The 22,159-nt window shown below is 41.2% G+C and overlaps 1 protein-coding gene across 1 annotated transcript in view; it reads left to right on the forward strand.

The window, feature by feature from the left end:
• Nucleotides 1-19,430, forward strand: part of LOC128686173 (protein lethal(2)essential for life) — a 29,047-nt gene extending 9,617 nt beyond the window's left edge. The window contains exons 2-3 of the mRNA XM_070083156.1: nt 15,700-15,868; nt 18,668-19,430. Coding sequence (XP_069939257.1) covers nt 15,700-15,868; nt 18,668-18,865 — 367 coding nt within the window. The 3' untranslated portion in view covers nt 18,866-19,430. The remainder of the gene's footprint in view (nt 1-15,699; nt 15,869-18,667) is intronic.
• Nucleotides 19,431-22,159: the final 2,729 nt, after the last annotated feature.

Below are 22,159 nucleotides of genomic sequence, written 5' to 3' on the forward strand. Positions count from 1 at the left end.
TCTAGGTGTAGTAAAAGGCAAGATGAATCAGACCTAACATTCTAAAGATTCCTCAAGGATTTTAAGCATAGGATAAGAGCTTCCACTGCCACCTTCTGTTTCTGGGGTGCCTGGTCAGGGAAGGAAGCCAACTACAGCTCATGGCTTGCAGTAGTGCAAGACAGGTATACAATACCGACAAGATGAAAGTTAAGACATGTGCAACATCTGGAAATCTTTAATGTAGACGTTTCGCCATCCAGTGGCTTTATCAATACAGATTCTTGGACATAATTAGAAAACAGAAGAACTATATACAAAAGATAAGGTAATCAGTCCCTCAGCCTTGGAGGTGGTGTTTACAGCACCAACTATGGTGCTGTAACACCATCTCCAAGGCTGAGGGACTGATTACCTTATCTTTTGTATATAGTTCTTCTGTTTTCTAATTATGTCCAAGAATCTGTATTGATAAAGCCACTGGATGGCGAAACGTCTACATTAAAGATTTCCAGATGTTGCACATGTGTCTTAACTTTCATCATGGCTTGCAGTTACTGTTCTTCTGTAGCTCTATACAAAGTGCTTGATAAAAAATCAAATTTAATGTAACATCATCCTTTGGGGCCCTGTCGGGTGCCAGAGCCAGTGTTTGCTTTTGTGTCCTGACTGAGAAGGTCCAGAAGCAGACCAAAAAGACTTAAAATACTTGGGCATGTTGGTCCTCTGCCTTTAGCTGGATCAGTCTCTGATGATCCACCTTCTGAAGGGTCTTTGCCATCTTAAGCAGGGAAAGAGCACCAGATGCTTCACATTATAAGGGAAAGTCACTCTCCCAAATGAATTCTTATAAAAGCCCACTTAAAGGGGAGGGGGAGGTATCTCCTTTCTCACATCTGAAAAATCTCCTTCCTCCGAGAAAGAGACCACTTCCTGGAGGACTTCCTTTTCTCCATCTGTTTTTAGCCTATGGATAACAGACACTGCAAGCTGCATCTGTAACCCAAGGCCAGACCGCAGAGACTGGTAGCATTCCTCCAAACGTTGCAAAGATGGCAACTCCTTAAGCTTCCTTTGGGCAGTGGATCTGTTGAGGCATTAGGCCCGATATTGAAGACCAATTGGTCAATCTCAAAGAGAACAATCTCTTGAGAGATTGACCAATTGGTTAGTTCTGTTTGCAGGAGACTAATTCTTAGGCAGTGCAGTTATACCTGGGGTTTCAGGTTGGCTTTGTGTGTGTGTGCTTGCACACACATGCTTTCTTTGTGCATTTGCCAAGGGAAAATGTGCATCTTGGTGTATACTGTCTTAGCCAATTGTGTATGCATTCTTCCTTGCACCCGACTCTGCTGCTTGTACTTACCTCCCTATTGGAGTATAACTGGAGACGGTTTCAGGGGTCAACGCCCCCACGACCAAGTCTGCGACCAGGCTTCGCGTTGGATCAGGGCCTGATCAACCAGGCTGTTACTGCTGGCCGCACGTAGACTGACGTACGAACCACACCCTGGCTGGTAAGGTACTGACTTCAGGTGCCTGTCCAGCGCCACCTTGAAGACAGCCAAGGGTGTATTGGTAATCTCCCTTAGGTATGCTGGGAGCTAGTTGAACTGTCTTGGGCCTCTGACACTTATTGTTATCTCTTAGCGTGACGTGACACCCCTGCTTTTTATTGGGGGGGGGATGTTGCCTTGTCTGCAGAGTCTTTTGCTTTTTAAGGGAGTGATTTTCGTGTGCAAATTTGGTACTAATCCCTCTAAGGTTTTTTCAGGTATATATTATTATGCATCTTTCCCACCTGCATTCCAGGGAGTATGTCAAGAACTTCAACCGTTCCCAATAATTTAGGTCACCAATTTCACCTGCCTTGAAAGGTGCCGTTAGTGCATACCAGTATTCCAGCCTAGAGAGAACAAGCTATTTGAAGAGAGTCGTCATGGGCTTTTCTTCCCTAGTTTTGAAGGTTCTCATTATCCATCTCATCATTTATTTAGCAGATGTGGTGGATACATTGTTGCGATCTTTGAAAGTGAGATTCTCTGACATCATCACTCCCAGGTCCTTCACATTAGTTTTTCGCTCTATTGTGTGATTGGAATTTGTTTTATATTCCGATACAGTTTTAATTTCCTTAAGTTTTCCATAATGGAGTAATTTAAATTAATTTTCATTGAACTTCATATTGTTTTCTGCAGCCCAGTTAAAGATGTGGTTGATGTCTGCTTGGAGTTTTGCAGTGTCTTCGATGGAGGACACTTGTGCCAACTCGGGTGTCATCCGCAATGGAAGACACAGTACTGTGACTTACATCTCCATCAGATGGGAGGATGAGAAACAGGATGGAGTGAGTACTGTGCCTTGTGGAACAGCTTTTCACTGTGGCCACTTCAGACTTTACTCTGTTTACTATTGGGCTTAAGAGAGCACAGCTATTAAGTCTTATTCCTGTAAGCTACCTTGCCCATAACTTCTGGGTGACTTAACGCCCACCACCCTTTGTAGCATGCGAGTTACTGTGCAACACAAGAGGTATTCTTTTAGAGACGTGCTGTGTACCGTGGATGTTACCATCCAGAATGCCCCCAACATGTTTGTGAATGCCTTCTAGGGCATAGACCTGTTTGTTCCAGTTGTGTGTATCTGGACTTCAGGTGGTAATTTTCTCAATTTGCATATTAGTGATCATTTCTGTCTTTTGGAATTGGCAGAAGAGGAAAATTTGCCCTCTGCAGTAGACACCCAAGAGGCTCAGGCAAAAACCCGTCTTGTGAGTTCCATGATGTACAAGTGAAGGTGGGATATCTTGTATTCATTTTTGGTTTTGTCATTGGCAGTGTTGGGGCGTGGACTACGAAATCAGGTGGCTCTGGGTCTTATCTGCCAGTCCTTGGTGAAAAAGAAATGGGAAGCACTACCATATTGTGTACAGTGTATTGTTGCCTCATATTAGGGACCATTAATTGCTGGTTAATAAACCAATAAACCAGCAGGTGTTAGCCATCACAAGGAAGGCATTCAGAAGCACTTGGTATATGTCCTGGGTCAGTTACATACATGGAAGGGGATAATTCACTCCTGAACTCATCTAGGATAAGATGAAAAAGATGTCTTGGAAGTAATACCATTTTGGTCAGGGTCCTTTTGGAGCGGATAGCACTTTTTCTGAGGGATTATTTCTGCATTCTATGCACAATGGCTTCAGGAGAGACTGTCCATTTTGTGTGTGTGTGTGTGGGGGGGGGGGGCACTAGAGCTGTGAACTCTTTAGGCTGGGAGAGTTGTAATCTACATTATTGGCTTTTCCCATCATGGCTCTTGGGACAATGGCATCAGTTATGATTCATTGCAACACCTCTCCCTAGTGTTTTCACAGAACATATTTAATGATATTTAGGCAAATGGAGTGCTTAACTACAGTGCAACCTGTTCTGGCTTTCTTAAGCAAGGCCATGACTCAGGAAAGCTGTGAAGTACCAGCTGATCTGAGGCGCTGCATCTGCAAGTTAGATGTTAAATTATCATCTGGTCTGGTACTTGGAGACAAGACTGCATCTATTCAGTACAATTTGCTTTCCTGTGTTTGGTGTTCAGGTGAGGGCTGCTCTTCTAGATGACCTCGATAGCCTGCTGCCAAAGAGGTCAGCTTCTCTCCCTGCCTTCAGTGGATAGTATCTGAGATTAATCTTTGTAGGAAGTAGATGAGGAAATGTTGAGCTCTGGTGACGACCTTGGCTAATTGTTTTTGGAGCATGACTTTGTTCGTAGTTTTGCTGTTAAACCTTGGAAGACTGGTAAAAACGTGCTGGTGGCATGGCAGAATTTTGAAGGCTCTTTTCTTTCCATTTTAGTTTATTTTTCGGAGTAGGATAAAACAAAAGATAAAAACCTACTGATGTAGTGCTGAAGTTAGCAGGGAAAATGATCCTGCAATGGCAACATAGTAATTCCAGCAAGTAATAGTTTTTATTTTTTAAGTAATTTCGTAATTTTTTAAAATTTGGATCTAACCAAATTGTTTTTCAGTATTTTTTGTACAGGAAACAGGCAGAGAAACATCACATCATATGATCAGTGAGTGAGTTTTCAATAAAAACTATTCACTGTGGAAAAAAATATTCTCTTCATATCTTCTAACATTATTTACAGTATACATATATCCTTCACTAAGTCAAAATGTTAAAAAAAAAAAAAAAAAAAAAAAAAAAAAATTCAAGGTACTATATTGCTTGAAACATGGAACTATGCCAAGTGGTACATCATACACCTTACAATATCATCTTGGTATTTCTGCATTGTTTTTGGTTTTTTGGAACTGTGTAGGTACAAATAACATACCTTAATGTGCTCTCATCTCTCCTTTAGAAGGAATAGTTAAAGGTAAACTACCATGCTTTAGCTGAAATGGATTGCTTTTGTTAATTTTTTTTATTATTAACACACTGGCCGATTCCCACCAAGGCAGGGTGGCCCGAAAAAGAAAAACTTTCACCATCATTCACTCCATCACTGTCTTGCCAGAAGGGTGCTTTACACTACAGTTTTTAAACTGCAACATTAACACCCCTCCTTCAGAGTGCAGGCACTGTACTTCCCATCTCCAGGACTCAAGTCCGGCCTGCCGGTTTCCCTGAACCCCTTCATAAATGTTACTTTGCTCACACTCCAACAGTACGTCAAGTATTAAAAACCATTTGTCTCCATTCACTCCTATCAAACACGCTCACGCATGCCTGCTGGAAGTCCAAGCCCCTCGCACACAAAACCTCCTTTACCCCCTCCCTCCAACCTTTCCTAGGCCGACCCCTACCCCGCCTTCCTTCCACTACAGACTGATACACTCTTCAAGTTATTCTGTTTCGCTCCATTCTCTCCACATGTCCGAACCACCTCAACAACCCTTCCTCAGCCCTCTGGACAACAGTTTTGGTAATCCCGCACCTCCTAACTTCCAAACTACGAATTCTCTGCATTATATTCACACCACACATTGCTCTCAGACATGACATCTCCACTGCCTCCAGCCTTCTCCTCGCTGCAACATTCATCACCCATGCTTCACACCCATATAAGAGCGTTGGTAAAACTATACTCATACATTCCCCTCTTTGCCTCCAAGGACAAAGTTCTTTGTCTCCACAGACTCCTAAGTGCACCACTCACCCTTTTCCCCTCATCAATTCTATGATTCACCTCATCTTTCATAGACCCATCCGCTGACACGTCCACTCCCAAATATCTGAATACATTCACCTCCTCCATACTCTCTCCCTCCAATCTGATATCCAATCTTTCATCACCTAATCTTTTTGTTATCCTCATAACCTTACTCTTTCCTGTATTCACTTTCAATTTTCTTCTTTTGCACACCCTACCAAATTCATCCACCAATCTCTGCAACTTCTCTTCAGAATCTCCCAAGAGCACAGTGTCATCAGCAAAGAGCAACTGTGACAACTCCCACTTTGTGTGATTCTTTATCTTTTAACTCCACGCCTCTTGCCAAGACCCTCGCATTTACTTCTCTTACAACCCCATCTATAAATATATTAAACAACCACGGTGACATCACACATCCTTGTCTAAGGCCTACTTTTACTGGGAAATAATTTCCCTCTTTCCTACATACTCTAACTTGAGCCTCACTATCCTCGTAAAAACTCTTCACTGCTTTCAGTAACCTACCTCCTACACCATACACCTGCAACATCTGCCACATTGCCCCCCTATCCACCCTGTCATACACCTTTTCCAAATCCATAAATGCCACAAAGACCTCTTTAGCCTTATCTAAATACTGTTCACTTATATGTTTCACTGTAAACACCTGGTCCACACACCCCCTACCTTTCCTAAAGCCTCCTTGTTCATCTGCTATCCTATTCTCCGTCTTACTCTTAATTCTTTCAATAATAACTCTACCATACACTTTGTCAGGTATACTCAACAGACTTATCCCCCTATAATTTTTGCACACTCTTTTATCCCCTTTGCCTTTATACAAAGGAACTATACATGCTCTTTGCCAATCCCTAGGTACCTTACCCTCTTCCATACATTTATTAAATAATTGCACCAACCACTCCAAAACTATATCCCCACCTGCTTTTAACATTTCTATCTTTATCCCATCAATCCCGGCTGCCTTACCCCCTTTCATTTTACCTACTGCCTCACGAACTTCCCCCACACTCACAACTGGCTCTTCCTCACTCCTACAAGATGTTGTTCCTCCTTGCCCTATACACAAAATCACAGCTTCCCTATCTTCATCAACATTTAACAATTCCTCAAAATATTCCCTCCATCTTCCCAATACCTCTAACTCTACATTTAATAACTCTCCTCTCCTATTTTTAACTGACAAATCCATTTGTTCTCTAGGCTTTCTTAACTTGTTAATCTCACTCCAAAACTTTTTCTTATTTTCAACAAAATTTGCTGATAACATCTCGCCCACTCTCTCATTTGCTCTCTTTTTACATTGCTTCACCACTCTTAACCTCTCTCTTTTTCTCCATATACTCTTCCCTCCTTGCATCACTTCTACTTTGTAAAAACTTCTCATATGCTAACTTTTTCTCCCTTACTACTCTCTTCACATCATCATTCCACCAATCGCTCCTCTTCCCTGCCGCACCCACTTTCCTGTAACCACAAATTTCTGCTGAACACACTAACACTACATTTTTAAACCTACCCCATACCTCTTCGACCCCATTGCCTATGCTCTCATTAGCCCATCTATCCTCCAATAGCTGTTTATATCTTACCCTAACTGCCTCCTCTTTTAGTTTATAAACCTTCACCTCTCTCTTCCCTGATGCTTCTATTCTCCTTGTATCCCATCTACCTTTTACTCTCAGTGTAGCTACAACTAGAAAGTGATCTGATATATCTGTGGCCCCTCTATAAACATGTACATCCTGAAGTCTACTCAACAGTCTTTTATCTACCAATACATATGTCAGTGGAACGCCTTCCATCTGAACAAAAGAAACTAATGGAAAAATAAATAAAAAAACGACTAGGAAGAATAAGAATAATGATTTTTGAGGATTTTACTTAAATTTTAAATATAATAAAAAAAAATGGCCTTCGGTTCTTGTAGTTGGGCAGGAGTAGGTAAGGCCCTGGATAAATCTTCTGATATTATTGATGTAGGTTATCCTGGGCGGATGGTGATAGTCTGATGTTTTGGAATCTCCTACCACTTGGATGGAGCACCACAAGTAGAACAGGTAAGGGCCAGTAGTAGTCCAATAATGTTAATAAGTCTCATTAACACATGTCTTGCTCCTTTATCTGGCGTCTATCCTGGATGACCACGCCAGGAACAGAGCTGATAATAAGAAAAAATAAACTGGTTACCAATGGTCATGATAATATAACATTTAAGAATGGAAAAGAATGATAAATGCCAAAATCATTACTGGTAACCAGCAAACAAAAGAAAAGGAACAAACAGTAATACTCCTGGTAGATCACCCTACCTGATTAGGAGAAGAGTGGAGGTGAAGTGACTCTCCAAACTTCAACCCACACCTGGTAAGGTCAATATTACCAGGAGTAGAAATTTGAGCAAATCAGACACCAAGAACTAGTTTCGCCCCAGCCCGCCAGAGGGGGGGGGTGCGCGACGTAACTCGCTAATGGTTCCTGGTTGCCTGAACAACCCTAACCCCACTTACGCCTACTTTTCCCTCACAATACCCCGTTCCAAAACTTATGGACGGAGTCAATAAGTCAACGAACAGAGGGAAAAGAACTAAATACAACCTCGGCTCAGCCAGTCTGAAAAGTGGTTTTCAGAGCCAGAAATATAAACAACTTTAAACTTGTAGGGCTGAACAGCCAGAGCCCATCTCAAGAGTCCAAGTACATCAGTGGCTTGTGATCTGTTTCAAGCACAAAGGGTTTACCGTATAGGTAGTATTTGAATCTACTTATACCCCATACTAAAGCATAACATTCTTTATCCACAGTGGAATATCTTTCTTCTTTGGGCAGCTGGACGCATAGTCAAAGTTAAAATATATTTATGACCTGATGAACGAGGGTCAACTATATCTACTGCAATTCTTGCTAAAGGGACCGAGAAAATTGGCATCTTTACCAAAGGAACTCTCCTAGTTCTACCCTTTTGCGTGGAAAGTTGACATACGTGACATGATCTGCAGTACTTATAGATGTCAGAGGACATACTAGGCCAGAAATATAGGTCCTTGATTTTATTATAGGTCTTCCTATGTGAAAAATGGCCAGAGACTGGTAAGTCATGAGAAATCTTTAAAATGGTTTCCCGGCAATCCTGCGGAATGACTAACAGGCTTCGACCAACGTCATTGGGTTTGTCCGCAGACACTATAGTTTTGTACAAAAGATCGTGTTTGAACTCAAACTTGTAAGAAAATTTCTTTCTCTGTATCACCTTGCCATTTAAAGCTAACTTCTGAGATTCCTCTAAGGAAGGACAAGTCTTTTGAAGACCCTCTAAATCTATGTGAGACAGCTCAATTGGCTTTCCTTTGGAAGGAACTAATGGGTGGATAGGTTTTACCTTAGACTGAGCTCTGGTAAGGACGTTAATTGTCTAGTTGTTGAAAAGATTGTGCCACACGTAGTTTTCCACTGGTGTCTGCGTTGTCCAGTTTAAGTGACTGACTTACTAAAGGTGTTACCGGAGTTTTGTAACCATCAGCTCTCTCATTTAAGTTATCGAACTGAATCTCATCTGGAACTATCTGTGAAGAAACAGAGATATTAGGTTCCAACCCTTCCTTGGAAACTCCAAATTCCAAACAGTCCTTCTCAGATGGGAAAGTAGCCCCTTGTATGTTCCCAACCAAAACAGAACACGAGGTTATCGGGGCAACTACGGCATCTACCTATCCTGAGAACCATTTGCACCTAACGAAACATCTGACTGTTGGAAAAGAATCGCTTCTTCCTAAATAGTCAGTTAATTTAGTGGACTTATAACGTGAAGAATCTAGGTTAGGGAAAAGCTTACTTGAGATAACAATACAGGAACATCCAGTGTCTCTAAGAATGGTTGACACATTCATGCCATTGACTGTACCTTCACTAAAAGGTGCGTTTATGTTTGATTCAGTGAAACATTTACCGACATTTTCACCTTTTTTTTTCTAGGACAGTCGGGCCGTCTATGACCCCACTCATTACAGTTGAAACACTTTACTGAGAAGGCCGTGGAATTCTTCGGTACGGAGGGTTTGGATCCCTCAGATTGCTTAGGCACAACAGGCTTATATCTGCTACGCTCTTTAGGGTAGTTATTATGAGCGCACGCATATATATCAGCAGCTTGTGCCATTTCCGCAGCCGTATGAACGTTTCATTCTTTAATGAATATTCATAAGTCAGAGTTTACAGAAGAAAGGAATTGATCTCTTACCATCAGGTCTCGTAAAGATTCGAAATCGTGGTCAACCTCAGCACTATCAATCCATGAATCAAATAATCTGAAAAGTGTTGTCAAGAATTGCATATAATCTTGATTAGGAGTTATTTTAATGTGTCTAAACTCAGACCTGTAATGATGAGTAGTTTTTTTGAAAGCCTGAAGTATAGCTTTCTTCAGCAGGCTATAACTAGAAATAACATCAGAGGGTAGAGTGGAATAGACGTTTAATGCTGAACCTGACAGTAGTAAGCCAAGCCTAGTAGCCCAAGAATCTGATGGCCAGTCACAGAGAGTAGCAGTACTCTCGAATCGAGTAATATATGCCGCTATGTCATCTTGTTCTGAGAAAGGTGGTTTTTGTGGCATCCTAATATTAGGTTCTTGGGAAGGGTATTCTAGTACCCCTTCATCTATTTTCTGCTTAGATAGTTCTACCTTCTTGGCTTCTAATTCCAACCTTGATTGTTCTAACTCAATTTCCTTCAATTTGAAGGCTGCCTCTCTTGCCTGAACTCTATCTTCTCTAGCTATCCTTTCCTGTTCGATTTTATCCTCCCGAGCTAGTCTTTCCTGTTCCTTTTTCTCTTCTCGAGCTAGTCTTTCCTGTTCCTCTTTCTTTTCTCGAGCTAGTCTTTCCTGTTCCTCTTTCTCTTCAATAGCCATTTTAGCAGTAATGTAATTATCAAGGCTTTGTCCAGTAAATCCCATTTCCTTTCCAGCTTTCAACCAGAAATCTAAAGAATCCATCTTGTAAAAAGAAATATTACGCACCCAACTTCAACTGTCTTAATTAAAACTAACAGGAACATCTGTTACAAAGAGAGACACAGTCCGCACACTTTAAACTTCCCAAAGTAGAAAATGAAATAACTATTTCTCCCTGGAAGAATACACTTGTGGGCCCAATAACCTTCACTAAGCAAAATACACACGGTTCACACAGGAGGGGTTATCATCAAAGTTCCCCAGGTCCAACAAATAGGTAAACTTCTAAACCGAACCTTAGAACCAAACAACGGTAAGTCAACCAGACTACCAGTAATGACTTGACAACTCAACTAACTCACCCTTTTCTATCTTAAATGTTATACTCACAACCAGTTGAACCATCAGGACGATGTTACTTCAAGAGTCGTATCCTGGCAAGGTCGCCATTGTCAGTGGAACGCCTTCCATCTGAACAAAAGAAACTAATGGAAAAATAAATAAATAAACGACTAGGAAGAATAAGAATAATGATTTTTGAGGATTTTACTTAAAATTTAAATATAATAAAAAAAATGGCCTTCAGTTCTTGTAGTTGGGCAGGAGTAGGTAAGGCCCTGGATAAATCTTCTGATATTATTGATGTAGGTTATCCTGGGCGGATGGTGATAGTCCGATGTTTTGGAATCTCCTACCACTTGGATGGAGCACCACAAGTAGAACAGGTAAGGACCAGTAGTAGTCCAATAATGTTAATAAGTCTCATTAACACATGTCTTGCTCCTTTATCTGGCGTCTATCCTGGATGACCACGCCAGGAACAGAGCTGATAATAAGAAAAAATAAACTGGTTACCAATGGTCATGATAATATAACATTTAAGAATGGAAAAGAATGATAAATGCCAAAATCATTACTGGTAACCAGCAAACAAAAGAAAAGGAACAAACAGTAATACTCCTGGTAGATCACCCTACCTGATTAGGAGAAGAGTGGAGGTGAAGTGACTCTCCAAACTTCAACCCACACCAGGTAAGGTCAATATTACCAGGAGTAGAAATTTGAACAAATCAGACACCAAGAACTAGTTTCGCCCCAGCCCGCCAGAGGGGGGGGGGGTGCGCGACGTAACTCGCTAATGATTCCTGGTTGCCTGAACAACCTTAACCCCACTTACGCCTACTTTTCCCTCACAACATAATCCAACAAACTACTGTCATTTCGCCCTACATCATATCTTGTATACTTATTTATCCTCTTTTTCTTAAAATATGTATTACCTATAACTAAACCCCTTTCTGTACAAAGTTCAATCAAAGGGCTCCCATTATCATTTACACCTGGCACCCCAAACTTACCTTCCACACCCTCTCTAAAAGTTTCTCCTACTTTAGCATTCAGGTCCCCTACCACAATTACTCTCACTTGGTTCAAAGGCTCCTATACATTCACTTAACATCTCCCAAAATCTCTCTCTCTCCTCTGCATTCCTCTCTTCTCCAGGTGCATACACGCTTATTATGACCCACTTCTCGCATCCAACCTTTACTTTAATCCACATAATTCTTGAATTTACACATTCATATTCTCTTCTCCTTCCATAACTGATCATTCAACATTACTGCTACCCCTTCCTTTGCTCTAACTCTCTCAGATACTCCAGATTTAATCCCATTTATTTCCCCCCACCGAAACTCCCCTACTCCCTTCAGCTTTGTTTCGCTTAGGGCCAGGACATCCAACTTCTTTTCATTCATAACATCAGCAATCATCTGTTTCTTGTCATCAGCACTACATGATGGGGTGACTCCCTGGTATGTTTCTGTCTTACGACAGATAAATAGAAGTCATTGAGTTTCTTTACAGTTTTTGCTCTGAACAAATTGTGTGCATTTACCATATTGTGTGCATTTGCCATATCCGAGATGGGAAAACAGATTTGTATCGGTACAATTTGAAACTTTTTTTTTTTGTTGTTTTACACTAGACCCAGTTGGTATGTTCGATTTGTTAACCATATGCATATTGTTTAATCGACTGCAAGTGGTTTTTCAGTAGGTACTTCTGTTTGTCCGCTTTCCCAGGGTTTCATTTCATACCTGTGCAGGGTTATCAGTATTATTACATGTTTGTGCCCCCATAATGCCACTGTCAATGGCCTGATATACTTTAATTTCATTATAAGCTAAAGTTTTTTTAATAATCTCAGCTTATATTTCCAGGCAGTCTTGCACATTTCTGTGTTTATCTTCAAGAAATCACACGGAAGAGCTTGTGTAAAAATGATTTATGAATAAAGTATGTATGTTCCTCGCCAAAGTATGGTATTTTCATAATGGCTGCAGCAGATATTCCTAACAGAACTGTCTTATTTTCAGTATTTCTTGCCCTTGTACACTAACTTCTAACACTTACCAGTTCTGAAGTTGCACATCAGTTTTGTAGCAAAGCAATATCCTTTGCTTGGTATATAGTGCTTGGAGGAAAATGTCCCATTAAGTATCACTAATTAATAACTGATCTGGAAGGGATAAAAATTCACTGAATTTCTACTTAAAGTACATAAGTTTGTACAAAAAAGTTTTTTCAGAGAAATAAAGCATTTGTTGTAACGAAGTGATAACTGTCATGAGTTCCTAGAAAGCAGATATGTATTGCTAAAAGTTTATTTTTACTTCAGTACCGTGGTCCCTTGAACTTATATTAATTTGTTCCAGAAGACTAACGTATTTCTTCTCCTATGCCAAATCGAAGTCAAGAACAACGTCCAGTATTGGGCCCTTACTTAAACAAGATGGGTCCTACACAGATGACAGCAAGGAAATGAGTGAGCTACTCAAGTCCCAATATGACTCAGTTTTTAGCAAGCCACTAACCAGACTGAGAGTCGAAGATCAAAATGAATTTTTTATGAGAGAGCCACAGAATTTGGTTAACACAAGCCTATCTGATGTTATCCTGACGCCAAATGACTTTGAACAGGCGATAAATGACATGCCCATGCACTCTGCCCCAGGGCCAGACTCATGGAACTCCGTGTTCGTCAAGAACTGCAAGAAGCCCCTATCACGAGCCTTTACCATCCTTTGGAGAGGGAGCATGGACACGGGGGGTCGTCCCACAGTTAATAAAAACAACAGACATAGCCCCACTCCACAAATGGGGCAGTAAAGCAACAGCAAAGAACTACAGACCGATAGCACTAACATCCCATATCATAAAAATCTTTGAAAGAGTCCTAAGAAGCAAGATCACCACCCACCTAGAAACCCATCAGTTACACAACCCAGAGCAACATGGGTTTAGAACAGGTCGCTCCTGTCTGTCTCAACTATTGGATCACTACGACAAGGTCCTAGATGCACTAGAAGACAAAAAGAATGCAGATGTAATATATACAGACTTTGTAAAAGCCTTCGACAAGTGTGACCATGGCGTAATAGCACACAAAATGCGTGCTAAAGGAATAACAGGAAAAGTCGGTCGATGGATCTATAATTTCCTCACTAACAGAACACAGAGAGTAGTAGTCAACAGAGTAAAGTCCGAGGCAGGCACGGTGAAAAGCTCTGTTCCACAAGGCATAGTACTCGCTCCCATCTTGTTCCTCATCCTCATATCTGACATAGACAAGGATGTCAGCCACAGCACCGTGTCTTCCTTTGCAGATGACACCCGAATCTGCATGACAGTGTCTTTCATTGCAGACACTGCAAGGCTCCAGGCGGACATCAACCAAATCTTTCAGTGGGCTGCAGAAAACAATATGAAGTTCAACGATGAGAAATTTCAATTACTCAGATATGGTAAACACGAGGAAATTAAATCTTCATCAGAGTACAAAACAAATTCTGGCCACAAAATAGAGCGAAACACCAACGTCAAAGACCTGGGAGAGATCATGTTGGAGGATCTCGCCTTCAAGGACCATAACATTGTATTGATCGCATCTGCTAGAAAAATGACAGGATGGATAATGAGAACCTTCAAAATGAGGGATGCCAAGCCCATGATGACACTCTTCAGGTCACTTGTTCTATCTAGGCTGGAATATTGCTGCACACTAACAGCACCTTTCGAGGCAGGTGAAATTACTGATCTAGAAAATGTACAGAGAACCTTCACGGCGCGCATAACAGAGATAAAACACCTCAATTACTGGGAGCGCTTGAGGTTCCTGAACCTGTATTCCCTGGAACGCAGGCGGGAGAGATACATGATTATATACACCTGGAAAATCCTAGAGGGATTAGTACCGAACTTGCAAACGAAAATCATTCATTACGAAAGCAAAAGACTTGGCAGACAATGCAACATCCCCCCAATGAAAAGCAGGGGTGTCACTAGCACGTTAAGAGACCATACAATAAGTGTCAGGGGCCCCGAGACTGTTCAACTGCCTCCCAGCATACATAAGGGGGATTACCAACAGACCCCTGGCAGTCTTCAAGCTGGCACTGGACACGCACCTAAAGTCGGTTCCTGATCAGCCGGGCTGTGGCTCGTACGTTGGTTTGCGTGCAGCCAGCAGTAACAGCCTGGTTGATCAGGCTCTGATCCACCAGGAGGCCTAGTCACAGACCGGGCCGCGGGGGCGTTGACCCCCGGAACTCTCTCCAGGTAAACTCTCCAGGTATCTCCAAAATATTGTAACTCAAGCCCCAAAATCCATGGTTTTATAGTAATTTGTTCTAAGATGCCAGAACATACCCAAACTGCCTTTGGATTCTTTGTTGTTTAAACATGGGTTTTCTGAGTGATAAACAAGGATGGGCTGCAGCTTTAAATATCCAGAGGCATTGGCAGGTATGGAAGGAGGGAGGCAGGCAGGTAGGCAGACATGGTAAGACAGGGCAGGTACAGTTAGGAAGAGCAGGCAGGATGGCAGATACAGGCATGTAGGGGGTGAAGCAGGCAGAGGATTATAGACTTAATACTCAAGGGACCACTTTATCTTATGACCATGTAGCACTAGCTAGTGCTGTAAAGAACAGCACCTCATTGCAACAGTTGTATCTGCCACTTGTTTTGATTTCAACATGTACTGGACATTGTGTACTGCTAATTGAGTTGTAGTCAAATTCAGAAGAGTATCGAAGAATATTTTGAAGAAATAACGTTCACTGGAATCATCAGTTATTGGACAATTTAGGCTGAATTCCACTGTCATCAAAATGAAAAACATTTGGATGATTTTTTAATTTATTTTCTTGCCAGTTCCACACGCTGCTGATAGTTTTATGTTACTGAGGCTGTTATTCACAGTACCCTGGGACTCTCCATGTGGCCAGCTATATATTTTCCTCAGCATCAGGGGATGCAGCATGGGACAAACAACCAAGCCTAAGCCTACTGCAAATTTGAGACCAGGAAAACTCGAGCATACACAGCTTGGTTCCCTGATGTATGGCATACATAATGCGAGGTTTAAGGGTTAATTATTTCTCCATTCGCTATTCCTTATAATTATAAGATTAAAAGAAGCATCGTTAATTTTTAATTTTGGTAATTTACAAATAGAATAAAGTAATCATTGTACATCAGTTAACTGAGCTTTAGAATCATCTGACTTATCCTTTACTTTACAGCCAACAAGATCAAGCTAGCTCCAACCAGGGTACTGGGTCCTGGCTGGAGGGAATGAATTCGCCTCTTATTCAGCAAGATGGTGACTGCAAGCAGCTAAAGCTACGGTTTGATGTAAGCCAGTATAAGCCGGAAGAGATTGTTGTCAAGACTGTTGACAACAAACTCTTGGTAAGTAGAAAAGTATTGGATGTGATGGAGCACATTATATAGTTTCCATAACACAATTTAGACAATCCAGTTGTAATGGTAACTCAACTTTTAGCCTTGGCCATTATAGTGCTATACTGTTAGTTCATCTACAGTAAATTTTATAGCAATTGCATCCAAAAATAATTGAAATTATTTTTTTTTTTATTTTATTAACACATTGGCCGATTCCCACCAAGGCAGGGTGGCCCGAAAAAGAAAAACTTTCATAATCATTCACTCCATCACTGTCTTGCCAGAGGGGTGCTTTACACTAGTTAAAAAACTGCAACATTAACACCCCTCCTTCAGAGTGTAGACACTGTACTTCCCATCTCCAGGAATCAAGTCCAGCCTGCTGGTTTCCCTGAATCCCTTCATAAATGTTACTTGACAGCATGTCAAGTATTAAAAACCATTTGTCTCCATTCACTCCTATCAAATACGCTCATGCACACTTGCTGGAAGTCGAAGCCCCTCGCACACAAAACCTCCTTTACCCCGTCCCTCCAACCTTTCCTAGGCCGACCCCTACCCTGCCTTCCCTCCACTCGAGATTTATACACTCTCGAAGTCATTCCGTTTTGTTCCATTCTCTCTACATGTCCAAACACCTCAACAACCCCTCCTCAGCCCTCTGGATAATAGTTTTGGTAATCCTACACCTTCTCCTAATTTCCGAACTACGAATTCTCTGCATTATATTCACACCACACATTGCCCTCGGACATGACATCTCTGCCTCCAGCCTTCTCCTCATTGCAACATTCATCACCCATGCTTCACACCCATTATGCTCTCATACATTCCCCTTTTAGCTTCCACAGACAAAGTTCTTTGTCTCCACAGACTCCTAAGTGCACCACTCACCCTTTTCCCCTTCATCAGTTCTGTGATTCACCTCATCCTTTATAGACCCATCTGCTGACACATCTACTCCTAAATATCTGAATACATTCACCTCCTCCATACTCTCTCTCTCTCTCTCTCCAATCTGATATTCAGTCTTTTGTCACCTAATCTTTGTCAACCTCATAATCTTGCTCTTTCCTGTATTCACTTTTAATTTTCTTTTTACATCAACTCCCACTTTGTGTTTGATTCTTTATCTTTTAACTCCACACCTCTTGCCAAGACCCTAGCATTCACTTCTCTTACAACCCCATCTATAAATATATTGAACAACCACAGTGACATCACACATCCTTGTCTAAGGCCTACTTTTACTGGGAAATGATCTCCCTCTCTCCTACATACTCTAACCTGAGCCACACTATCCTCGCAAAAACTCTTCACTGCTTTCAGTAACCTACCTCCTATACCATACACCTGCAACATCTGCCACATTGCCTGCCTATCCACCCTGTCATATGCCTTTTCTAAATCCATAAATGCCACAAAAAACCTCTTTATCCTTATCTAAATACTGTTCACCTATGTTTCACTGTAAACACTTGGTCTACACACCCCCTACCTTTCCTAAAGCCTCCTTGTTCATCTGCTATCCTACTGTCTTACTCTTAATTCTTTCAATAATAACTACCATACACTTTGCCAGGTATACTCAACAGACTTATTCCCCTATAATTTTTGCACTCTTTTATCCCCTTGCCTTTATACAAAGGAACTATACATGTTCTCTGCCAATCCCTAGGTACCTTACCCTCTTCCATTCATTTATTAAATAATAGCACCAACCACTCCAAAACTATATCCCCCCTGCATTTAACATTTCTATCTTTATCCCATCAATCCCAGCTGTCTTACCCCCCCTTTCATTCTACCTACTGCCTCACGAACTTCCCCCACACTCACAGCTGGCTCTTCCTCACTCCTAAAAGATGTTATTCCTCCTTGCCCTATACACGAAATCACAGCTTCCCTATCTTCTTCAACATTAAACAATTCCTCAAAATATTCCCTCCATCTTCCCGATACCTCTAACTCTTCATTTAATAACTCTCCTCTCCTATTTTTAACTGTCAAATCCATTTGTTCCCTAGGCTTCCTCAACTTATTAATCTCACTCCAAAACTTTTTCTTATTTTCAACAAAATTTGTTGATAATATCTCACCCACTCTCATTTGCTCTCTTTTTACATTGCTTCACCACTCTCTTAACCTCTCTCTCTCTCTCTCTCTCCATATACTCTTCCTTCCTTGTATCACTTCTACTTTGTAAAAACCTCTCATGTACTAACTTTTTCTCCCTTACTAATCTCTCTACATCATCATTCCACCAATTGCTCTTCTTCCCTCCTGCACCCACTTTCCTGTAACCACAAACTTCTGCTGAACACTCTAACACTACATTCTGAAACCTACCCCATACATCTTTGACCCCATTGCCTATACTCTCACTAGCCCATCTATCCTCCAGATGGGCATTAATCTCTACAGTAACACTCTTTTGATATTAGTTATTTAAAAGAAAATTACCATAAAACTTACATGGTCCTACTAGAGTAAATGTACAATTGTTTTACCATACAAGTCAGAGCAATGAAATCTTAAACTGAAATAATTTTTTTTTTTTAATTTATTATAATAATCAGAAAGAAGCGCTAAGCAACAAAGGCTATACAGCTTTTTTTTTTTTTAAGCTCTTGGATTTCTAGTATGTTCACCTAATTTTGAATTTAGGAAAGGTTTTATGTTGCATTTCATTGTTACTTTAATAAATTCAACTCTAAAACTATGATCATTTACTTATTTTGGAGGTTAATGAATGAAGCTTGAATTGTTCGATTTATTTAATAATTTTACCCTTTGAACTTGCAGGTCCATGCCAAACATGAAGAGAAAACAGATAGTCGATCTGTTTATCGCGAGTATAATAGAGAGTTCCTGCTTCCCAAGGGCACAAATCCAGAACTGATAAAATCCTCTCTTTCTAAGGATGGAGTACTGACTGTGGAATCGCCACTCCCAGCCATTGCTGGAAATGAGGAAAAAGTAATTCCCATTGCACAAAACTAAATAGCTTATTTGTTTAATTAAGCAGAGATTACCTCCACAGCATAACTTGGTTAGGTGAACAGGAAATTTGTTTTAATAATTTTGATTTTTTTCAGTTTGTAACAAGCCAATTACTTCATATATAACCTGCTTTTCTGTGGAAGTACAGTGTCAGAATTGAGACAATAAGAACATGCAGCTGTATATGTTGTAGAGAAAAGAATTATTTCATTTGTAGTCATTATTTGAATAAGTTATATTTTATACTCCAAATGTTATCCTAATCTTGATATATATAAAATAATTATGCAATACTAAAGATAAATTTAGGCACTTAGGTAGGTAAATGACTTGTGCTTAGAATCACAGCCAATTTGTAGCCCCATAAGTACTACTAATTTTCTGTGAAATGTGCCTCTGCTTTCTTAGTAGTACAGTATAACTTTTCTTTCTAGTGAAATAGTAATTGTGGGAAAAAAAAAGCTAAAAAATTATATTTATCTTGCAGTTTGTAATAGGTTTGAGGCTTTGATAAAAAAAATTGTTTACTTTTTAATAAAACTATAATGTACAACTACAAAAATAATTATAGTATTTTTTACATCCTTCCTATACTAAGGTTAACTATGCAAGGTTCCCAATCATTCTCCCTTCTCCAGTCTGGTGAGGAGGGGACGAAAATAGCAATTTACTAATTTCTTTTAAATCTTTGGCTTTTACTTTACCAAAACAGACCACTGTATGGGGCCTGGGTATATTTTTCTACTTCCACACCCCTCAAGGGAGGTTCCTTGATGCCGGTGAGGGGCGCTTGATCTAGGGAATTGGATCTGTGCTCCGGTTCCCTGAATTGAGCCTGAATACCTTCCATCCCCCCCATATGCACTGTATAATCCTATGGGTTTAGCACTCTCCTAGCTACTTGCACAGCTGCTGGTCCTTGACTAGCTGTCTTTTATTAGGGATTCTTTGGGGAGGACCTACCCTTAAGAGAGGCTCTTGATCCAAGGAATTGCTTATCCTCCCCTTCCTGGATTGAGCCTGGTTGCCTCCAGTTTCCCAGGCACTGTGACCTATGGGTTTAGCACTTCCCCATAAATATACATAATAGGATGGTTATAATAAAGTGCTAAACCCACTAGGGTCATACAGTGCTGCAGGGCAGGTGTGGCTGTAGCAGAAAATAACCAGGGGTGGAGAGAATAACAAAGGTAGAAAGGGCTCTGAGGAGTGTTAAAAGAAATATTATCAAAGTTATTGACAGCAACTGATTTATTACACAGTCAAGAGGCAATGCGTGTCAAAAGTGGGGCCGTCAGCAAGGAGGCAAGATAAAGTAAGGGTGTTAGAGCGGTGCTGACATCAGAGGAAAATTCTGCATGCTTGTTGACAGGACAGTCCAATAGAATATGGCAAGCTGAAATTGTAACCAGAGTTCTCAGTGGAACTGCTCGTCATGAGATACCCACGAGTAAAACGGGTGTGCCTAATGTGAAGATGGGAGAGTGCATCTCCCAACCTCGGCATCAATGACAAGGCGGCGGCCAGAAACCTAAATTTGGTCCTATAGAATGTAATTTAAGAGTCGTGTCAGACCAACGTTGCTTCCGACAGTTGCAAAGGTGGTTAGTGGTTACAGGATAAGTCTGAGAATGGAGTACACCTACCATCCAACTTACGACCTGCTCGACTTACGACCACTCGACTTACGACAGTGTTTTTTATGCCAAATTTCTGGGAAATAAACAACTATTTGTGTTGTACAGTGTTTATCCTAAACCTTATAGTATAAAATACAGTACTTAAAGCATAAAAAGTATTTTATTGTTTTATTTTGGTATTTCATGTTTTACTATAGTCATTACAAAAATTTTTGTTGATATTCAGTAGTAAAGTTTGACTTACGACCGGTTTCTCGGAACCGAACTCGGTCGTAAGTCGGATGGTAGGTGTACCTCTATATGAAACTGGGAGGTCATGTACTACTGACCCTGCAGCAGTCTGCCTGCTCATTGCCCTGAAATACATAATGGGCGATGACTTAAAAGTACTACCAGAGCATCTGAAAGGCTGTAGTCATATTTCCTTTCATTAGATCTCTAAGATAAATCTTCATTATTTTGTTTCCATCACGTCTGAGATGCTTCATTATGCAATTTTATCAGCAGCACTGCTATATGACCCTTGTAGGTTTAGTGCTTGGTTTTGATAATTCTGTCGGTAAAACAAAAACTTATTTTTCACTAGTCTCCCTACGTACCTCTTAATCTATGCCTCAGGCCACTTCAGTGCTTTAGTTTAATATCTTTATGCACCCCATATCCATCCTGTGGGTGGTAGTCAAAAGATTATAGAGGTACATAATGGGTCCAGAGACTGGGCTGCAAAGTTTTGATAACTGGACAAGTTAGGGGTAATGAACTATTTACATGTTTATATGTGGTCATAGTCATAATGAGTTATTTATGCAGATTCGCCTCTTCAAGGGGGGCTCCTTGGCGTGGTGAAGAGGCTCTTGGTCTGAGGAATTAGACCTATCGGTCTTCTTCCTCAGACCGAACCTAATTACCCCCCAATCTCCCCTCCCCTATCCCATCCTCCCCTTTTTCCTTTCCTCCTCCTCCTCCCCACTCCTCCCTTTTGCCCTTCCTCTTTTTGTCCTTTGGGATTTCTCCCACAGGCGCGCTAGTTCCTGGGTAGGAGAAAGGATACTGGGGTCCATCCCATTCCGTTGAGGTTCTTAGCGGTGGCGTAGTTTGCCGTGGAATCTGGATCGCCTGGGGATGTCCCGATCCCTCTCCGGTATCCCGGAGTAGCTTTGGGTGTCTTTCGGGCGACGAGTGTATCTCTGGAAGCCACCTTTCGGATTCCGGGGGTGGTGGCCAAAGGAGGTATGCTTTGTGGCGGATATCCGGCCGCCCTCTCTTTTGTCCACCGAGGTAGCTCGGCAGATGTGAGGTTGCTATCCCGGATTGTTAGTTTACTAGCATGATGGGTAGGGTATGGCACGGGTTCCATGCTGCATCTGCGCTACTTGCGGTGCTGAGGTCCTCTTGGGCGCGGAGGGAGATTTCTGGCCCTTTCATTCCTCCTAGGAACTATCCCTCCCCGGTCCCCCCCTTTTTTTTCTTTTTTTATTTTTATTTTCTTTTCTTCTTTCTTTTTTTTTCTTAAAAACAAAAAGAAAGAAGTAACCTAACCATGGCAGCCCTAGTCCATGAACCTGGTACCCCCGGGCCCCTTCTTGATACCGCACCCCGTTCTGACCCCGCCTCGTCTTTGGACCACTCTTCAGACATCCCTCATGCCTCTGTA

Source organism: Cherax quadricarinatus, chromosome 9, assembly GCF_038502225.1.
Source record: "Cherax quadricarinatus isolate ZL_2023a chromosome 9, ASM3850222v1, whole genome shotgun sequence".
NCBI classification, from domain to species: Eukaryota; Metazoa; Arthropoda; class Malacostraca; order Decapoda; family Parastacidae; genus Cherax; species Cherax quadricarinatus.